We start from the raw sequence: 16,687 nt of genomic DNA, 5'->3' as shown, positions 1-16,687 counted from the left end.
CGCTCGAAGTCCGTGCTGAGGTGGAATATTGGGATCGGATGGAACAGCTCTCACTTAACCAGCCAATCCAGTTCCGACCTCGCATCTCTAGTGTAGACGTTTGCCGCAAGTTTTTCTAGTTGAAGTGAAGCTGCTCCGCGTTGTAGAAGTCGATCGTTTCTTCTCCAAGTCGCCGATATTGGTGCATATCTTGTTCTAAGTCTGCTTCAGTTCGAAGATAGCAATCTTTCTGTCCAAAACAGTGCGTGCGAATAAGGTAAGTTTGCTTCGAATACGACTTTTAAAGTGTTAGAAAAAACGTGTTGCTTTTCCACGTAATATGCCATCATGTCGGCACAGTAAACCAGCGGCCGCCATATTTGATTTGTAAAAGCCGCCATCATTTGCGAAGAAAGAACGGCTTCTGCTTGATGCGCGGTTGAGATCTTGCAAACAAAAATCGTTAATCGTTTCCCTTTTTTCGTTGCTTTATCAATAATCAGCGCACATAAGCTACTTTATCGTAAAATGGTGGGATCGCGTGTGTACGTCGGTGGCTTACCGTACGGTGTCAGGGAACGCGACTTGGAGCGTTTTTTTAAAGGTTATGGAAGAACAAGAGATATTCTCATCAAGAATGGTTACGGCTTCGTGGTATGTTATTGATGATTTGTTTCCGCCGATACAGAATAGTTAACTAAAATATCCATTTATATTTTAGGAGTTCGAAGACTATCGGGATGCTGATGACGCCGTTTACGAATTGAACGGGAAAGAATTATTGGGAGAAAGGTACGTAGAAAGACTCACTTACAATTACACCTTTACGTCTCATTGTAAAGTGATTTTTGTTGCTTTTGATTCTTGGATTCGGACATGCAATGTTTTTTGTTATCTTTTATCTATGAAGAATCGAATTTGTATTTTAATTCTAATAACCATCGAATTTTCAGGGTCGTCGTCGAACCTGCTCGTGGAACGGCCCGTGGTCCGAGTGGCTACCGCGAGAGAGATCGATACGATAGGGATCGTCGTGGTGGAAGGTACGATAAGTAAGTAACATCAACGTGATGGGTGTCAAGTAAGGAACCCTCCGATTAGTATTAATAACATACGATCCCTTGAACTATTGTTTAGATATAAAAGCAATTCCAGGAACAGTTCCCGCTATGGACCCCCTCTGCGCACCGAATATCGTTTGATCGTGGAAAATTTGTCAACCCGAGTGAGCTGGCAGGTATGTGTAACTTAGATTGTAATTTACTATTCTAGAGGCAGAAGCGATATTTTTAGTATAAGCAATACTTACATTCCAACTATGCTGGAATTACCCGTTGCGGATGGCAGTGTAAATAGCACACGAAATACAGCTTCTCTAACTCTAGGTAGAATTTTCAAGTGGTAGGTCGTTTTGTTTGTACCTGAAATACTAACATCAAAGAATTCAATAGGTCAATCGAATTTTTGACCTTGTATATTTGGGCTACTAGATTAAGCTTTATGTTGGATTGTTGGTTGCAATTACACAGTTTACACTTTTCCGAAGAAGAAAAAACTATTGGCATCAGTCACACATTTTAAAAAATATTACCTTTGACATACTATCCGCATTTTCTGAATAAATTAAAACAGTTTAATATTGTACAGTTCTTCACATGACTCGAAGGTATCGGATAAATCAGAATTGTTCGACGGTTGATTGATTTAAATTGCTAGGTTTGGACAGTTAAAACCCTTAGTAGTTGCCAGGAGCCTCAATTATAACACGGCGCGTTTTCGATGACTCTCATCCACGGAAACTGTAACGACACCTGCCACAAAAGCAGAATAACAAAAATGTATGCAAGGAACTGCAGCGTGATGGGCCGGAAATATAGGGACTGCAAATGATTAATTAAATCAGCGCACAATATCCACAATAACGATTATATAAACCTCGACGATGGTTCAGTCATACTGAAAAAAATCTGAGAGGAATACTTCGTAGCGGCAAGCATGATTTGAATGACAAGCAAGCTAATAACAAAACAAACAAAATTATTTTTTTATATGTTTCCTTGAAGTAATTTCGCCGTGATTTCACTTTTCGGTCTCGTAAGCATTAGCAATATATAACGATGGCAGGTTTAGGTAGATTTGTTAAGGCATGGTTTGTGGTTTATCTTTACCTTTTTATTACTAAATTGTACTATAAGGCTATTTTAATCGTCGTTCTATCTATAAAACCATTGTTCGTTCCAATTAAGTATCAAAATTAATACAATGACAGGATCAGTTGTGCCTTTTCTATTCGAAAAGATATGATTTGTTTTGTTCGAAGAATGGATTAATAATCAGGGGCATGTAATATGAATCGTTTACCAATAAGCTACACTTCGATAAAATGTGTGCAAGTAATTATAGTAAAATTATATCTATGTATTGTACTCCTTTCCTGTTAAGGCGGCAGCCCTTGTATCATGATGAAATGGGTCGTTAAGCTAGGGTTTACGCAAGAAAACAGTGTGGTTGCTCCTGTTGAACTCATCCTACAATCTTGGCAAAAGATGAAAAACGTATTCCTTAATCCAGAGAGTCCACCAAACGTACATTAAAGTGAAGAAATCCCCAGACCGTTGAACGTTTATGCAATGGATTATCTACGATCTTGGTGAAAATACAGGATGTTCTATAATGGTCTGAAAGCGGTGACATCAACCTCCATCCTGCCTCTTCTGTATGAATCCAAATCCACCACTACGCCCAGCAAGAAGATGTAGGCTAACGATCGGTGCTGGCTCTTGTGTCTAGTATCTTGGAAGGATCGACAGACCACCGTGTATTATTGAGAGGAAAGGGTACGCCAAGCAACGTTGATCGTACTACCAATGCGACCGTTTCTTGAGGAAGTCCCTTTGCGAACATCAACCTATATCATAGTCGATACGCAGTGATTACTGAATTCAGCCAAAACCAGGAGGGGGAAATCCAGATGTCTGCAAGGCCGCTACTGCCGATGGAGTGATAGGACACCATCAAGGATAGCGGTCTATTGACGCGTGTGGCACAACATTATTATTTTGTGGATACAGAGTCCGTAACTACTAACTAACTTGCTGGCGAGAAGAAAAAGAAGTACCGTTTGTTTATCATTTCTATCATTTTCTTTCTATCCTAAAGCATCTCTATTAACAATGGCCTTTAATTAATGGTACACTAATTCTTGAAAATTTTTCACCTTGATTAATTTTGAAGATTTGTGCTCGGCCACGGACCACTGCTCCCCCTGGTAGACTGGTTGGATAATACGCGATGTGGGATGAAGACAAAACAGGATAATAAGGCTCATAGCATGACAGACGCGCGCACTCGCTAACAGGGTCTACGTCGTGTAGTCGGCAACGTCGCACACTCTTAAAGGAAAGATAGTCTTTCTTTTCATGCACCTGGGCGAGAGACGGAGCGTAAATTTCTACCCCCGCCGGCTTCCTTTCCCGATGGGTGTCTGTGATCGGATTAGCTGGATTGGTGGACGATTCAGCTGGTTCAGCCATGGTAGTTGGAGCATCACACAGTTTTTCTACCTCTTGTGCATATTCATCAACGAGCGAACGAGATGAGAGAAGACGCTACGATGCATGGTGGACCGGTTCAGATTCATACGATGCATTGTGATGTACGGATGATGGACACAAGAAGGCATTCCCTTAATAGGAGCAGCATCCTTAATAAGAGTCTGCTGGCTAGAGCGTAACCTGGCTGAGGCGAAGATCTTCAATTCGTTCCTGCCTGGATCGCCACGTAACCAATAATCGCGAAGGACGGCCTGGATTCCTCAGATGTGGCTTTGGATTGGTGGATGGATTGGATTGCATGGCTGGCATATGCAAAGGCACCCCATCATCTCAGAAATGGTCGTCGTGGCGTCGTAGGCGCATGCTCTATCCGTTTTCTCTTTTCTATTTTCAAGCTTTTGATGGCTGTCCTCTGTCGTCCCAATGCGTTTTTACCTCACTCATCTATTCGAGCAAACGTGTTCACCGAATGTAACAGTACAGGAGGCACAAACTCGGAAGAAGAGGGATTGTTGTACGGCCTGGAAATCATACCCGTGTTCATCCCTGCACCGTCGTTTCACGTTCCACTTAGTGTATAGTACCGCCGTCCGTCTACTCAACCCGACTGATGGTGGTCAGAGCTGTTCCTGCATGAGGAAAATCGGTGGCATCGAGTTGCGATCTTCTTAGAGCAAGAATAAAGGTTCGAGGTCATTTTTAACACGCTGGGAAGAGGCATGCGGATCGCTGTGCTTCAATTTTGTTTACATCCAATTCTCTGCGCCGCGGCGGAGATCAGAGAAGGTCGAAGGATGGATGGAGGAGTGTACGGTCTTTCCCAAACCACGTGACGAGGCAGGCATATAAGATGACGATGGTGTCATGGTCCCGATACACACTGCATGGGTCGTGTCGGCAACGCATCTCCGCACACTAAACACAAACAAGCAATAAGAGGTCTCATCCCCCATGTGAGAGGAGGGCGAAAACGAATGAGAGGTTCTGTGAGGATGATAGAGGAAAGATGATTGATTGACTGTCCCAAATGCCAATAACTGTGTCCGGCCGCTAAGGTAATGGTCGAATTTTCTTAGTTTTTTTTTCTAACTCTATTTTGTTCATCTTTTTTTCAAATATATTGTTTGCGTCCTGTCTTCGACTGGGCCCATGTTATAAATGTTGATGGCAAGTGAAGCGCATGGAAAATAACAAGTGCTATCCTTTTGCAGTAAATTGTTTTTCCAATAGCACACTAATCAAAATCAATCCTAGTTCTATTTATCATGCAGCTCTTCTCTAGTAACTTTGTTTTGCCTTATCCTTAGATTTATTTTACTGAAGCTCATTGAAGAACCTTCGGCGGATAATCTATTTATGTATGCATTTTTACATAAAATGCAAACGTTTTGTTCTTGAACCTTAAAGTAAAATGAAAACGTACATAGAAGCTAGGATAATCAGCTGGAAAAATAATGAAAAGAATCATGAAACTCGAGTAAACAAAAGGTCCAATTTCCAAAGGAAGTAAATGGAAACCAAATCATGGATGATTTCTGCAGCTCGAATCAAGGAATGGACGACATGATGTACCAAAAGGAAGAATGGCATAGCAAAAGCACTTGAGGATCGGATCGACGACAACGATAATGGCAACAGCTATTGAGGGAACACACATGATCGCACGCAAAATCTGGGAGCAGCCAGCACCATGAGATCCTACCCAAATATACTGCAAACAACAATATGCTCCCACAGCAGCATAATTATGGGATGAATACGATAACACAGCAACTAGCAAAATATGCGAAGACCAGATGATGGGACTGGACTGTCGTTGGAGAAAATCAAACCTACGGCGGGCGTTTACCCGTCCAAAGCGAACACTATCTAAGTGCGATGTACGTCGATGGTTCGACCTTACAACTACAAATGATTCTTTTCATTATGGAGAAACAATAACATTAAGATTACAGGAACGAAGCAATGTTTAGAGATGATATTTTTTTGTTTATTTGAATGTTTTGCAACATGTGGCGTGGTGTTGCGTCCAAGGGCAATGTTTTACGACCGTTTACGTACTTACCTATCGTAGTTTTTTTTTTTGTTTTCAACTTCATACAACTTCCTCTTGCAGGCTTTTGAATCAGTGTATTTGCTGACTGTTCATTGCAACATGAAAAATGTGTTTCCTGTGAAACTTATAGATTTTCTATTTTATTGATTTTTTGTATTATCCAGTCTAACCTGTTCGTTTCCGTCTCTTTGTACTTTGTTTCTTTCGATTCTCCGATGGTATTATTCGGGTTTTCAAGGACTTGAAAGACTACATGCGCCAAGCTGGAGAGGTGACTTATGCAGATGCTCACAAACAACGGAAAAATGAAGGGTAAGCTGCTTGAATCTTGGACAAACGACCATTGTTATAGCCTGCAATAATGTTTTTTTTGTTTCCCTGCCCCATGTGATGACGCAGTGTGGTTGAATTTGCAACACTATCCGACATGAAGACGGCAATTGAAAAGTTGGACGATACCGAACTTAATGGGCGCAGGATTCATCTGGTAGAGGACCGTGGGCGCAATGGACGAAATGGACGCGGACGGTCCCGATCATCGAGCAGTCGCTCGAGATCACGCTCACGTCGCCGTTCTCGTTCCCGGTCTCGCTCTCGTCGCTCTTCACGAAGCCGCTCCAAGTCTCGCAGCCGTTCGAAGTCGAAGAATGGATCGAAATCACCGGAAAAATCTCGCTCTCGTTCACGTTCGAAGTATGTAGCATAGCAGTAGTCGCCTCGTGATTTCTCCAAATTCCAACGATGCTTATGTATAACTTTTGTTTTCCAGCAAATCTCGCGACAACAGCAAGTCGAAATCACGCTCCCGATCACCGAAACGAGATCGCGATGAGTCGAGATCCCGCTCGCGCTCACGCTCGAAGTCACACTCTCGCTCGCGTTCCAAGTCCAAGGACAACAAATCCCGCTCGCGTTCTCGATCCCGGTCACGCACACCGCGTTCCCATTCGAGATCCCGTGATCGTTCGCAATCGCCAGACAAGTCCCACGACAAGTCTCGATCGGCATCACCAAAAAATAACGATCACTCTCCGGAGCGTAATGAAAGCATGGAAGATTAAACAACACGCCTGTGTTGAAGATAATTTGACCGTGCCGAAAATAACAACTTTCTGCAGGACTTGCACTTTTTTTTAAATAACTTCTTTTACGTATCAACTACAATTCAGCCATCAGCAGTATGTCTGAAACTAAGTTCCATATATATAGGACTGTTTGAAAAGGTAAAGCATGAACAGACGGTCTGGGCTTTTTAATAAATGAAGGAATGATCTCAGTGCTATCACGAAGAGATATTAATTCAACATCAGATTGTTTGCTGTTAGGAACGAAAAACTTAACTTTTCTCCCACAATTGTATAAATTTATAATAAAAGTAAAATAATTCATGTTTTGAATTCAGCATAGAATGCAGTTGATTTCCGAGGATGCCCGGATGTTCCAGTTGGTTTTGCTCTTTTAAGTGTTCGGGATCCCACTTCTCCAAGTCCGTTTTGCTTCCCTATTGCAACTTTAGGTTCCAAAAGGTGTGAATAATGCTTCTATCCTCTAAATAATTAATGGCATGAGTGTATGCATTTTCATCAAGCTTATGTACTGTTTTATAGCGATTTTTTGAACATTTTGTCGATTATTTCCGGAACTAGCTTATCCACGGATACCTTCACTACGCATAATTGGGAGTTTACTATTTACATAACACATTGTGAGATCATTCCAAGTTCAGCTCAAAAATGTCGCAAAAATGAGTTTTATTCTAAAGGTATTTTTGCAAAAGCTGATTGTCGATTGGTTCTGTTTTGAGGGTTACAAATAAATTAACTTATTGCAAATGTGCTAACGAAAAACTGGATACAGATACTTAGATTAAATTTCGTGCTATAAATCTGTTCACGAAAGCACAGTCTTCCCTCCTTTTGGTCATTGTGCACGATAAATATCAAGTTTGGGGACGATTAGCTTCTTCTTCTTTGGCGTAATGACCGTTACTAGACTTTTTCCATTTATGTATCGGTGATAGTCAGGCTAGGTGTACAGGGGAGGGTCTGGTTAGAATTCAAACCCACGCCGTACAGAGCGCCTCGGCGCTTATGGAACAATTTTCTAACCGGCGTTCCCGCTCGGCTGTCGTGGACCCCCGTTAATCGTTGGTAAACGGCTAATATGGTTGACAGGAATATCACAAGATCACGGATAAATTTGTAATTTTTTTTTACCCAGTTACACACTCATAAACGCAGCATCGATCGACAATCAACACTTGCTCAACTATCTAAATAAATGTTTGGCCCATTTTCTTGACGATGTTGCTGGTCGCAGTAACACCGGAATAATAACAGCGAATAAGGAAATGATTGAAAACAATTTTTCGATTTGGTGTATTCTGTCGAGCGGCATAACTGAATGTAATTGTAACGCAATAGATTAGCAATAGGTTTCATTACTAGAAGTGTAGAGTACTTTTCATACGGAATAAATACAAATAAAGCACAGATAACTTTAAAAACAAAATGTATGCAGCTTTTACTTATGTAATTCATGGAAATACGTTTGAAATGTTTATTTCTTTAATGTCCACGTCATTTAAATAGATTTAGGTGTGACCAGACTTACCGACTACTCTAGCATTTATTCCCCATAGGTACCCAATGTATCAAGTTCCTCTAACATCGGTAAAATTGTATACGACCGAGCAGTGATACCAACTTCACTTAGTAAGAAAAAAACTCGCATCGTTCGACGTTCGTAGGAGTATGGAATTCGGTAAAGAACCTATGTTTACGCATATTTATGTGCCACCAATAGGTTGAAAGTGAACTGATATAGTTAGAAATGAATGAGAATTTTCGGAAGGTTTGTATCTCGTACTATGGAAGCATTTTGTATAATAACAGAATCTATTTTTATATTCCCCTTACCGTAACCCTTTTCATAGAACAGGACTAATTTCACAAGTATTGTTCGGTAGCTTTACAGATTGAGGACTATACGAGCTTCATGGACTAAAGAAAACACAATGGTAGATCACTTTGCATAGAATGTGCGGATAAAGCCCACGGTCTTTAAGTACTTTGATTGTTCCTGCTTTATAAAATACGCTTACAATGAGCTAGAGATTACATTAAACTAAATAAGAGCTTCTTGATAATTTTAGAAACAAAAATCACTGATTCCTTCGTGTGCCTTCCTAAATGTAATTGGGGAAAAATCATGTTTTCAATCTTCTATCGATAACTCATTTATGTAGATGGAAACAAATTCAAAATTTTGTTAAAATAATAATCCTGAAAATAATTTTCTTTATTAATCTGCATCTACCAACCCTTATGAGGAATCTAATATAACGAGATTTTAAAAATAGCTAACAGATCAACGAATAACAGAAGATTCACATGGTAATATCTAAATTGTCTTAGAGCTAAGGCACTTCAAATGTTAGTTTCATACCAGTGTGCACATTTCATCGTAGTTCCTCAGGCGTACCGCTTCCATGGCCTCCTCGAACTTCGTCAGCGAACACGGGCTTGGGCAGCTGGGAATTTTAAACTCCTTCGGGTACTTGTCGTCGCTATTGTAAAAGTACACGATCTTCACCTCATAATCATCATCGAAGGTGATGCTGTGGTGCAGTTCAAACACAATCGCGGACGAAAAGTCTGGCTTGCCCGTGGTAGTCTGACTGATGACATCCAGTGCTCGCATTAAGTTCACCAACGTAACGTCGTGTCCCGAGTAGATGAAAATGTTCCGTTCCGGGCTGAGAATGCCCGTGCGCCGTCGGATGGCATTGTCCAACAGCTCGCCGACAATTGCACCGCCCTTGATTTTTTTCATGAGCGGGATCTCGGTGAGCAATGCTAAACTGCGCACAGCCAGCGGTAACATTTTATCCGGGAAAATGCCCTCCGTCCAATCGGGTAGCTCCAGGCCAGCCAACTTCTCGATCTCCAGCGTATTGTAGAGCAGCTCCACGTCATGAACCGTGCTGATGTTCTTTCCCGTCGATTGGCTTAACGTGCGGAAAAGTGCACTGTTTTTTTCATAAATTTCTCGCACATCCTTTGGCGGTAAGGCCATCAATCTCTGCAGCGAACTTTCGTACCGCGGGCAGTATTTCTTCTGCGCCAGTAGCTGTAACGGGATGAACGGACTCAAGCGGTTACGTTACTCTTTCAAAATACCATTAAAACACATCATACCGTGTCACGATCTCGTGGCAATACATTAATGGCGGCCGGTTGCCATGGTATCGGCAGGGGATTGGTATTCTCCAGCGGGGGTAAAAACCCAGCCATAAAACTCTGTGCGCTCATAATGCACCGCTCGGCATAGCTGCTGACAATAGACATATGATCTTTGGAATACAATCCATTCGGTGGCAACAGCCGATAGTATCGGGGTCGCAGGAGTTTGCCCAAATGGTACATCTGTTGCGATCCTTTCTGCCGTGGGGTTGTTGTTGAAAAGTTTAGTGCAAAGATTATTGTGTTTGCTTAATGATACTTACCTCCGACAGTGCTCCCAAGCCTCCGGTCCAATGATGGTTCCGGTGGGGATCGTTCGGATAGAAGTCGGTCGGAGAACGTTCGCCATGGCGAAAAATGATGCTCACCATGCGAAGCGTCCGTAAGCCGGATTCATCAGTACTATCACCAAACGCGAGGTATGCCAGCATCACCGAGAGACAGGCACCTCCCAGCACTACCACCGACACCGTTAGGCCTCGCTTGCCAGGCTGCCAACAGTCCGTACCCATCGTTCCCTACTTCGCGTACCTGTTGAATGGTAGTTCTATATTTATCACATGGACCATAAAACTTTACATAATACAACAAGCAGATTGTCTCAAATTTAGAAAATTTATAAGTCACTTAGATATTACTCTTGCTAGTAAAACTACCTCTAACTCACTGAAGGGCGCTTCATAGACTGGTAATAGAGAATCGATTTCGTTTTTCCGCGATCGCTATTAGCTGATAACCCTGGGGAGCCAGCTGAGTGTCGTAAATAAACAAACCTACAAACTGACAGCTGTAAAAAGCAAGCGCAATACGAAATCACACGAACACGATCAAGTACGATAACGATCGAATCGCAGTTGGTTTTCTTGGTTTCGTGTAGATTTATTTGCCTATTTAGCGTGTTGCGAATATCAACACTTTTTCCACTTTTTTCTGCAAAACTAACACTAGTGCAACATCTGATTTCGTTGTAAAGTTTGAAAATGTGCAACAATAGCAGTCGTTGAATTTTGTTCAACGAGACGAATGACCGAAGAGGTTTAAAAAAAAAAGTTGAATTTTGTTGAGGTACTAGTCTCAACAATTTAAAAAATGAATTTTGCTTGTCCTGGATATAAAATGGCCATACACGTGCCCTCCATCATTGTACATGTAACAATATTGGGGGCTTATTTTGTTGCTTTTAACACAGTTTCACTTACTTATGTAGCGCTACAACCGCTGAGCGGTCTTGGCCTGACGAAGCTCCATCCCAAACCGCTCACTCGCTAAACTGATCCAATTCCGTATCCCGCCTTTATTGGCTGCTTCGTCTACGCCATCCTTCTACCTCAATTTAGGCCTATCACGCCTCCTCGGTCCTTGAGGACAGCCTAAAAGGACTTTACAGACTGGGTCGTCCGGTGCCATTCACATAACATGGCCAGCCCACCTGAGTCTGGCGAGTCTAATTTGCTGTACGACAGTGAGGTCTCCGTACAGCTCGTAAAGCTCGTCATTATATCGGCTCCTCCATTGTCCCTCCTCACATACGGGGTTAAAAATCCTCCTGAGCATCTTCCTCTCGAACCCAGCTTCCACTGTCTTAACAGGTATCGTCGTCAGTGGAAGAGTTTTCTCAGACTATAATATGACCGGTTGGCTGCCAACAATGTTGTCGGTGCAGACCTTTGTCCCAATATAGGTGACTTTTGGACGACTTCAAAAGTGCGTTCACCTGCGTTGTACATCACTCTCGCGTAGGCTTTCGGCAACCGTTGGTAGTTTTATACATCCGGTTAAACATCTTTAAAAAATAAAGAATATTTTCCATCTTTTGGTATCCTGCTGGGTAATTAAAACACTTACAAACAGACCACAGTAAATATAAGTTATACCGTATTCTGCAACGAAACGTATTTAAAAGAAACTGGACAATAACAGCGAGTTGAAATATATTTCTATGAGATAAACATCGTGGTCGGATGTTACTAAGGCCGAGTTATCTCCATGTGTATAATATGAGTAAAATATGTTGGCTGAGCTTGAATAAATTAGTGTACTACACGAGGGTTCCGTTCTACCTGACGGTCAAAGCTCAACTAAAGTTCGTTTTATTCAAATGATCATGCAGTCAATCGATTTCTATTGATTTTGAAATAAACTTAAGTTAATTACAACAGTAACACTAGTATTCTTTTAAATATGATTGGTATGGTGTCAATAATAAAATACAAGTATATTTTCATGTACTGGCTTTTGTTGGCGTCATTTAAATGACGATAAGTAAAATGAATGATAAACTCTAGCAAATTTACTTGAAAAAAATCGGTATCATGCTATTCTTCAATTTGACAACGACACAATAGCTCAAATGAATATTCCTCACCTACGATTTGTCATGGTAAAACCCATTAGAAAAAAAATATGAGTCAAAGAACCCAAGTCGAAGAGTTTATTTTTTTTTTTTTACTTAAAGGCATGTCTCTTCTCGGCACAATTCCGTGGGAACCGTTAGAGCACGTGTCGGTAATTCCGCTGAGTCGGAGTCTTCTGCTTACTCGTGGGAAGCGGTAATGCGCGTATGGCTTGCACATATGGTATGCCGGGGTCATATGGCATGTTTATCCAACGAAACAATGTTATTGTTTTTTAAGTTGAATCTAGTCTGAAATTTTTACAAATTGTATCCCTATACTGTTGTCCCAATGCAACATCCGATTCCGTTTGATTTTCCGAGGTATACGTAAATACGGGTACGGAGACAAACGGTCCGGTCCGACGATCTGGCGTTTCTCGATCGATTAGAGCCATCTCAGATGCTGGTGACAAATTGTGTAAAATGCAGCAAACTTTTATCAGCTTCACAACTCGTGAAAGTTGTCGTCCCTTCAGGTGATGCAATTGCCGAAAGCGCTGCTTTAATCGTTGGAAAACGGTAATACACGTGTCCTGCGCTTTTCGTAGTTGTTCATTGAACAATTCCTGGGGCTCGGTAAGTGGTATGCCGTCCGTACGGTATGGGACAAGCATTTGAGGTAAACATGGGTACTCGTTGCCGCCAAGAAGACGGTACTGATCGGAGCAGAGCTCCTTCACACCTGCAAGCATCTCCGGCTCGCCAGGATACTCAACAAAAATATCCACAAAATGAAGTTGTTCGTCTACAATCGCCTGCAGCTGCATGGAGTAATATCCCTTTCGGAGCAGATACCTGTCGGCGTTCTCGATCGGTTTATCAATTTTTATCTGCATCCCACCAATACAACCTACACGAACGAAATGATTCCTTTTACATTCAAATAGCTGTATTTTTGTATAAGCAATATGTTGATACAAACCAATTACGCCTGGAATGGAATATACCTCAGCAAAGTGACTTGCAGAGGCAGCTTTTCTCTCCTCGTCTGGCTGTACGATAACAACCGCTTTCATCGCTAAAACTGTGTCACATACACGCCAAATAACGTCATGCAAACAGCTTACGGACAGCTCGAACCGGTCCGCCACTTCCCTGTAGGAAGATTTTTTGTGTCCGAGAAACCAAAGAAAGGCAAGCACATGCGTTTGGGCACTAATCGCTTCATATCCACCGTGTCCTGAAAGAAAAAAAACCAGGCAAAAATCAGTAAGGCATCTCTGCCGGCACTTGTACCACTTGTTGCACATGCGAAATTATCGGAACTACCTTTCAATTTCTTATATGCATAAGTTTTTTCCAAATGCTGACACAACATTTCTACCATATCACGACCCATCCGGAACTGGCGTAAAAACTCTTCGTCATTGTAATTCGACACTATATTGTTCACATAACTTGAAGAGTGCATCGTACACTGCCGACGTACTTTTGATCTTGGTGGTATTCTAATCGAAGTGGAAATCGTATCTACTAAACAAAAATAAATATATTTAAAAAATATACATATTGAGAAAATGGTCGAATAAAAGAATTACTCTACCATCTGATGTTTCTGTTGACTTGGGTGCCGTACTAAAGTCTTGCTCTGCAGAATCCTCTGGATCATCTTGGAGGTCAATTAAAGTGATTTCTATATTTTCTAGGTTTATGTTTCTGTCTTCCGGCTCCGGGAGACGATGAATTAGCAAATGTGTTTTATCATCGTGAGAGGAACTTTCTAGGGCAGCATCCTCGGTTTCTCCAAAAACAACATCTTCTTCTACAGCTGTTTGGTCGACCATGATGATGTCCTCTTTATGTTCCTCGCCGTATAGTTCGGAAATCGAGTCTATTGGTGATTCCGCAGCTAGCTGGACAAATTCGTCATTTACTACTTCCTGTTTGAACCTTTTCGTGGTCTTCTGTTCCTGCTCCACAACCGAAGTCGACGAATCTCGCTTCCCAAATTGTACAATCCCTTTTACGGTACAGATTTTATGAACTTCTTGTTCTGGTATGTTTGGCGTAAGATTAGAATTGCTTGGGGAAGGCAGTTGCGGCCATTCTCGAGTTAACAGGCTCATGTTGGCGAAATACAAAATTGTGCCCACATGGTGTTTGAAAAATCGTAGTTGTTCTTCGGATAATTTCGTCATTGCTTCGGCTAAATCTTTACAGTAGGTATTCAAATCGTCTTCATGATCACTGATGTTTGCATCTTTGGTGTTGTGGGACGATTCGGATGAATCAGATGATTTGGTTTTTGGAACAAAGTAAAGTGGTACAGTTAGTTAATACACTTACGCGATTGTTTTATGCTTTCAGTTACCTTCTTCTTTGATTATTTCTTGTTTCAAAATTGGTTCTTCCTGTGTTCGGAGGAAATTCAATTTTCCAAAACACCACCAATGTGGCTCGTATGGTTTGCAATCGTTGCCAGCCATACGCTCTTGTAAAATCTCCATTCTCAGCTCTTTTAAGTAAGAAGAATGCAGCGATTTGAGTACCTTTTTAATAGTGTTGACATTTGCTGTTGGTTCCGCGTCACGATACTTCCTTAGCAATATGTTTAGGGCACGATCGCGTAGATGTTTATTATGCTTTTCTTCATCATTGTCCATCTTGGTCCACAACACGGGAAGATCTTGGTAGAGTTGTATAAATTCACTCCAAAACTTGCGATTATCGTACGGCACTTGCTGTGTTGCCATTGCATTAAATTTATTTGAAAATTTAGGAAACTCCCACGCGAACAACGAACAAAACCAGCGGCCAGCACAATGGCAGACGAGAAGTGAGAAAAACAAATTGTTTGTGTCATCTTGTTTTGTTTACTTTTTTTCGTACTGTGTATTGTCAAAAACAATTCGAGCACATTAGTGGTGGGAAAATTAAATCCCTGCAGGGATTCGAACCTTTTGATTCAAATCCGTTCAGAGATCCGGATCTTCTAATCCGAGTCCCAATCCAAAAACCAGTCGCGAGACGATGTAAACCAACCAATGCCGGTCTGGAAATCGTTTATCCTCATCTGAATCCCCATCAAATCACAACTCGCTTTTTTCGAATCCCAATAGAATAAAATCTTTAGAATCCGTCAAGTTGGGAATCGAATCTCTGGAATCGGTGTAGGGATCGAATCCCGATTCTGCCAATACATCGCTTTTCTTAACGAGCAGTTATTTTTGTCTGTTGCGCGCATTAGAATCGACCCGCTAAAAATTGAATAATTAACCCAAATGATCAACCACAAGTTTCATGAAGCTCGATTTATTTCCTTATAATGAAGTTAGTAACCCATTTTTCAGTATTTCGAAACCGTATAATTGTTCTAGTATAAATAAAAATGCTATTCTTAACTGTAGGATATGCAATAACCGTAGCGTGCTAGAACCAACTTTGGAAGGTGAAAACACGTTTCAAATACCCGTAATAACTCTCATTTCAACATGGCGCATTTTTGAACATCCAGATTTTTTTTGTGCTTTTGTTGGCTGCTGGTCGTGAGCCGAAAATGCTTATAGCGCTGCATAGCTTATAACCCAGCTTGGTATAAAATGCTTCCTGGTCGATGGTTGAAAGATAGATTTTTTTCAAGCGCAAATTTTGGAAGCAATGGTTTTCTACCTCACGCATAAGGAGTTTACCTATACCTTGACCACGGCGTTCTCGTGCTACTACCACACTCTCCACGAATACTGCTTCACGGTCCGCTGGAATTGGCGACAGTTTAGCGTGGGCCAGCACCACAACCCCTGCCTTGGCATTCGCGGTCAACACAAAGCTGGTTGGAAGTGTTTCTTTCGATGACTCCAGGCTCCAAAGACGGGCTGTGTAGGATCGAGGCCATTCGGAGTTAATAAGCGCTATGCACTGGTCCATCAACTCCTTATGCTTATGAATTGGAACCACATTGAACGCCTCTTTCGTATCTGGCGAATCAGTCGGCGGGGTCATGCTTTGTTGAAGAAACTCCAGAAACTAATATAAAAAGAAGCAATAATTACACTCGCATTGGGATTGCCACATAAAATACACCAAAGTATCCACCTACACTTACATGCTTTGCTGGGAAACGGGGATCAGATTGTCCAAATAATCACAGGTTCATATGGTTCTAAAAATAATTGTTCGCCCTCGGTGCCATGAGGCGATATCGCTAATCTGTGGATGAGTTTTAATAGAAATTGTCTAAAATTATGACCGATCTCTTAGCACGACTACAAAACTGTGAGCTCAACTACCATTGGCGCGGATTGTATTAGTTTTGACTGAACAGGCAGTAAAATCGGTCTCGATATTGATTGCAATATCTGCTGCTGGGCAGTATGCCATGACGTTTTCACCTGAAAAAGAAAACATTCATAACACAACAAAAACATCTGTAGTTATGAAACGTCATACGCGAGAGAGTAAAGTGTGGGATGCGAGAAAAACACGAACTTCTCATACCATGCTTTGTTAAAAAAGATGCACG

The 16,687-nt window shown here is 41.6% G+C and overlaps 4 protein-coding genes across 6 annotated transcripts; 1 reads left to right on the top strand and 3 right to left on the bottom strand.

Moving 5' to 3' along the window:
* The first annotated feature begins 99 nt into the window (after positions 1-99).
* Positions 100-6,779, top strand: LOC131260933 (serine-arginine protein 55). Of its 2 annotated transcripts, none has more exons than XM_058262805.1 (8): positions 100-256; positions 483-633; positions 701-771; positions 933-1,022; positions 1,117-1,216; positions 5,828-5,901; positions 5,989-6,282; positions 6,359-6,779. In XM_058262805.1, the coding sequence occupies exons 2-8, from the start codon at positions 508-510 to the stop codon at positions 6,648-6,650; spliced, it is 1,047 nt and encodes a 348-aa protein (XP_058118788.1). In that variant the 5' UTR covers positions 100-256; positions 483-507; the 3' UTR covers positions 6,651-6,779. The 2 variants fall into 2 exon arrangements, with proteins under 2 accessions (XP_058118788.1, XP_058118780.1); XM_058262797.1 differs by having other exon boundaries at positions 933-1,031.
* A 1,993-nt stretch (positions 6,780-8,772) lies between these two features.
* On the bottom strand, positions 8,773-10,592 carry LOC131272846 (lysosomal acid phosphatase). Its single transcript, XM_058274713.1, has 4 exons — positions 10,490-10,592; positions 10,097-10,364; positions 9,789-10,031; positions 8,773-9,720 (listed from the first exon to the last, which is right to left on the bottom strand). The coding sequence occupies exons 2-4, from the start codon at positions 10,343-10,345 to the stop codon at positions 9,031-9,033; spliced, it is 1,182 nt and encodes a 393-aa protein (XP_058130696.1). The 5' UTR covers positions 10,346-10,364; positions 10,490-10,592; the 3' UTR covers positions 8,773-9,030.
* Positions 10,593-12,405: 1,813 nt separating this feature from the next.
* On the bottom strand, positions 12,406-14,950 carry LOC131272701 (uncharacterized). 2 transcript variants are annotated; one of them, XM_058274530.1, is made up of 5 exons: positions 14,540-14,950; positions 13,772-14,428; positions 13,498-13,701; positions 13,151-13,408; positions 12,406-13,078 (listed from the first exon to the last, which is right to left on the bottom strand). In XM_058274530.1, the coding sequence occupies exons 1-5, from the start codon at positions 14,919-14,921 to the stop codon at positions 12,462-12,464; spliced, it is 2,118 nt and encodes a 705-aa protein (XP_058130513.1). In that variant the 5' UTR covers positions 14,922-14,950; the 3' UTR covers positions 12,406-12,461. The 2 variants fall into 2 exon arrangements, with proteins under 2 accessions (XP_058130513.1, XP_058130514.1); XM_058274531.1 differs by having other exon boundaries at positions 13,498-13,698.
* A 522-nt stretch (positions 14,951-15,472) lies between these two features.
* Positions 15,473-16,554, bottom strand: LOC131258501 (N-alpha-acetyltransferase 80-like). The gene is made up of 3 exons (XM_058259826.1): positions 16,455-16,554; positions 16,271-16,374; positions 15,473-16,191 (listed from the first exon to the last, which is right to left on the bottom strand). The coding sequence occupies exon 3, from the start codon at positions 16,165-16,167 to the stop codon at positions 15,655-15,657; it is 513 nt and encodes a 170-aa protein (XP_058115809.1). The 5' UTR covers positions 16,168-16,191; positions 16,271-16,374; positions 16,455-16,554; the 3' UTR covers positions 15,473-15,654.
* Positions 16,555-16,687: the final 133 nt, after the last annotated feature.

Source organism: Anopheles coustani, chromosome 3 (assembly GCF_943734705.1).
Source record: "Anopheles coustani chromosome 3, idAnoCousDA_361_x.2, whole genome shotgun sequence".
Taxonomy (NCBI): domain Eukaryota; kingdom Metazoa; phylum Arthropoda; class Insecta; order Diptera; family Culicidae; genus Anopheles; species Anopheles coustani.
The sequence above is the reverse complement of the archived record's forward strand: the minus strand, read 5'-3'. Positions and strand labels throughout refer to the sequence as shown.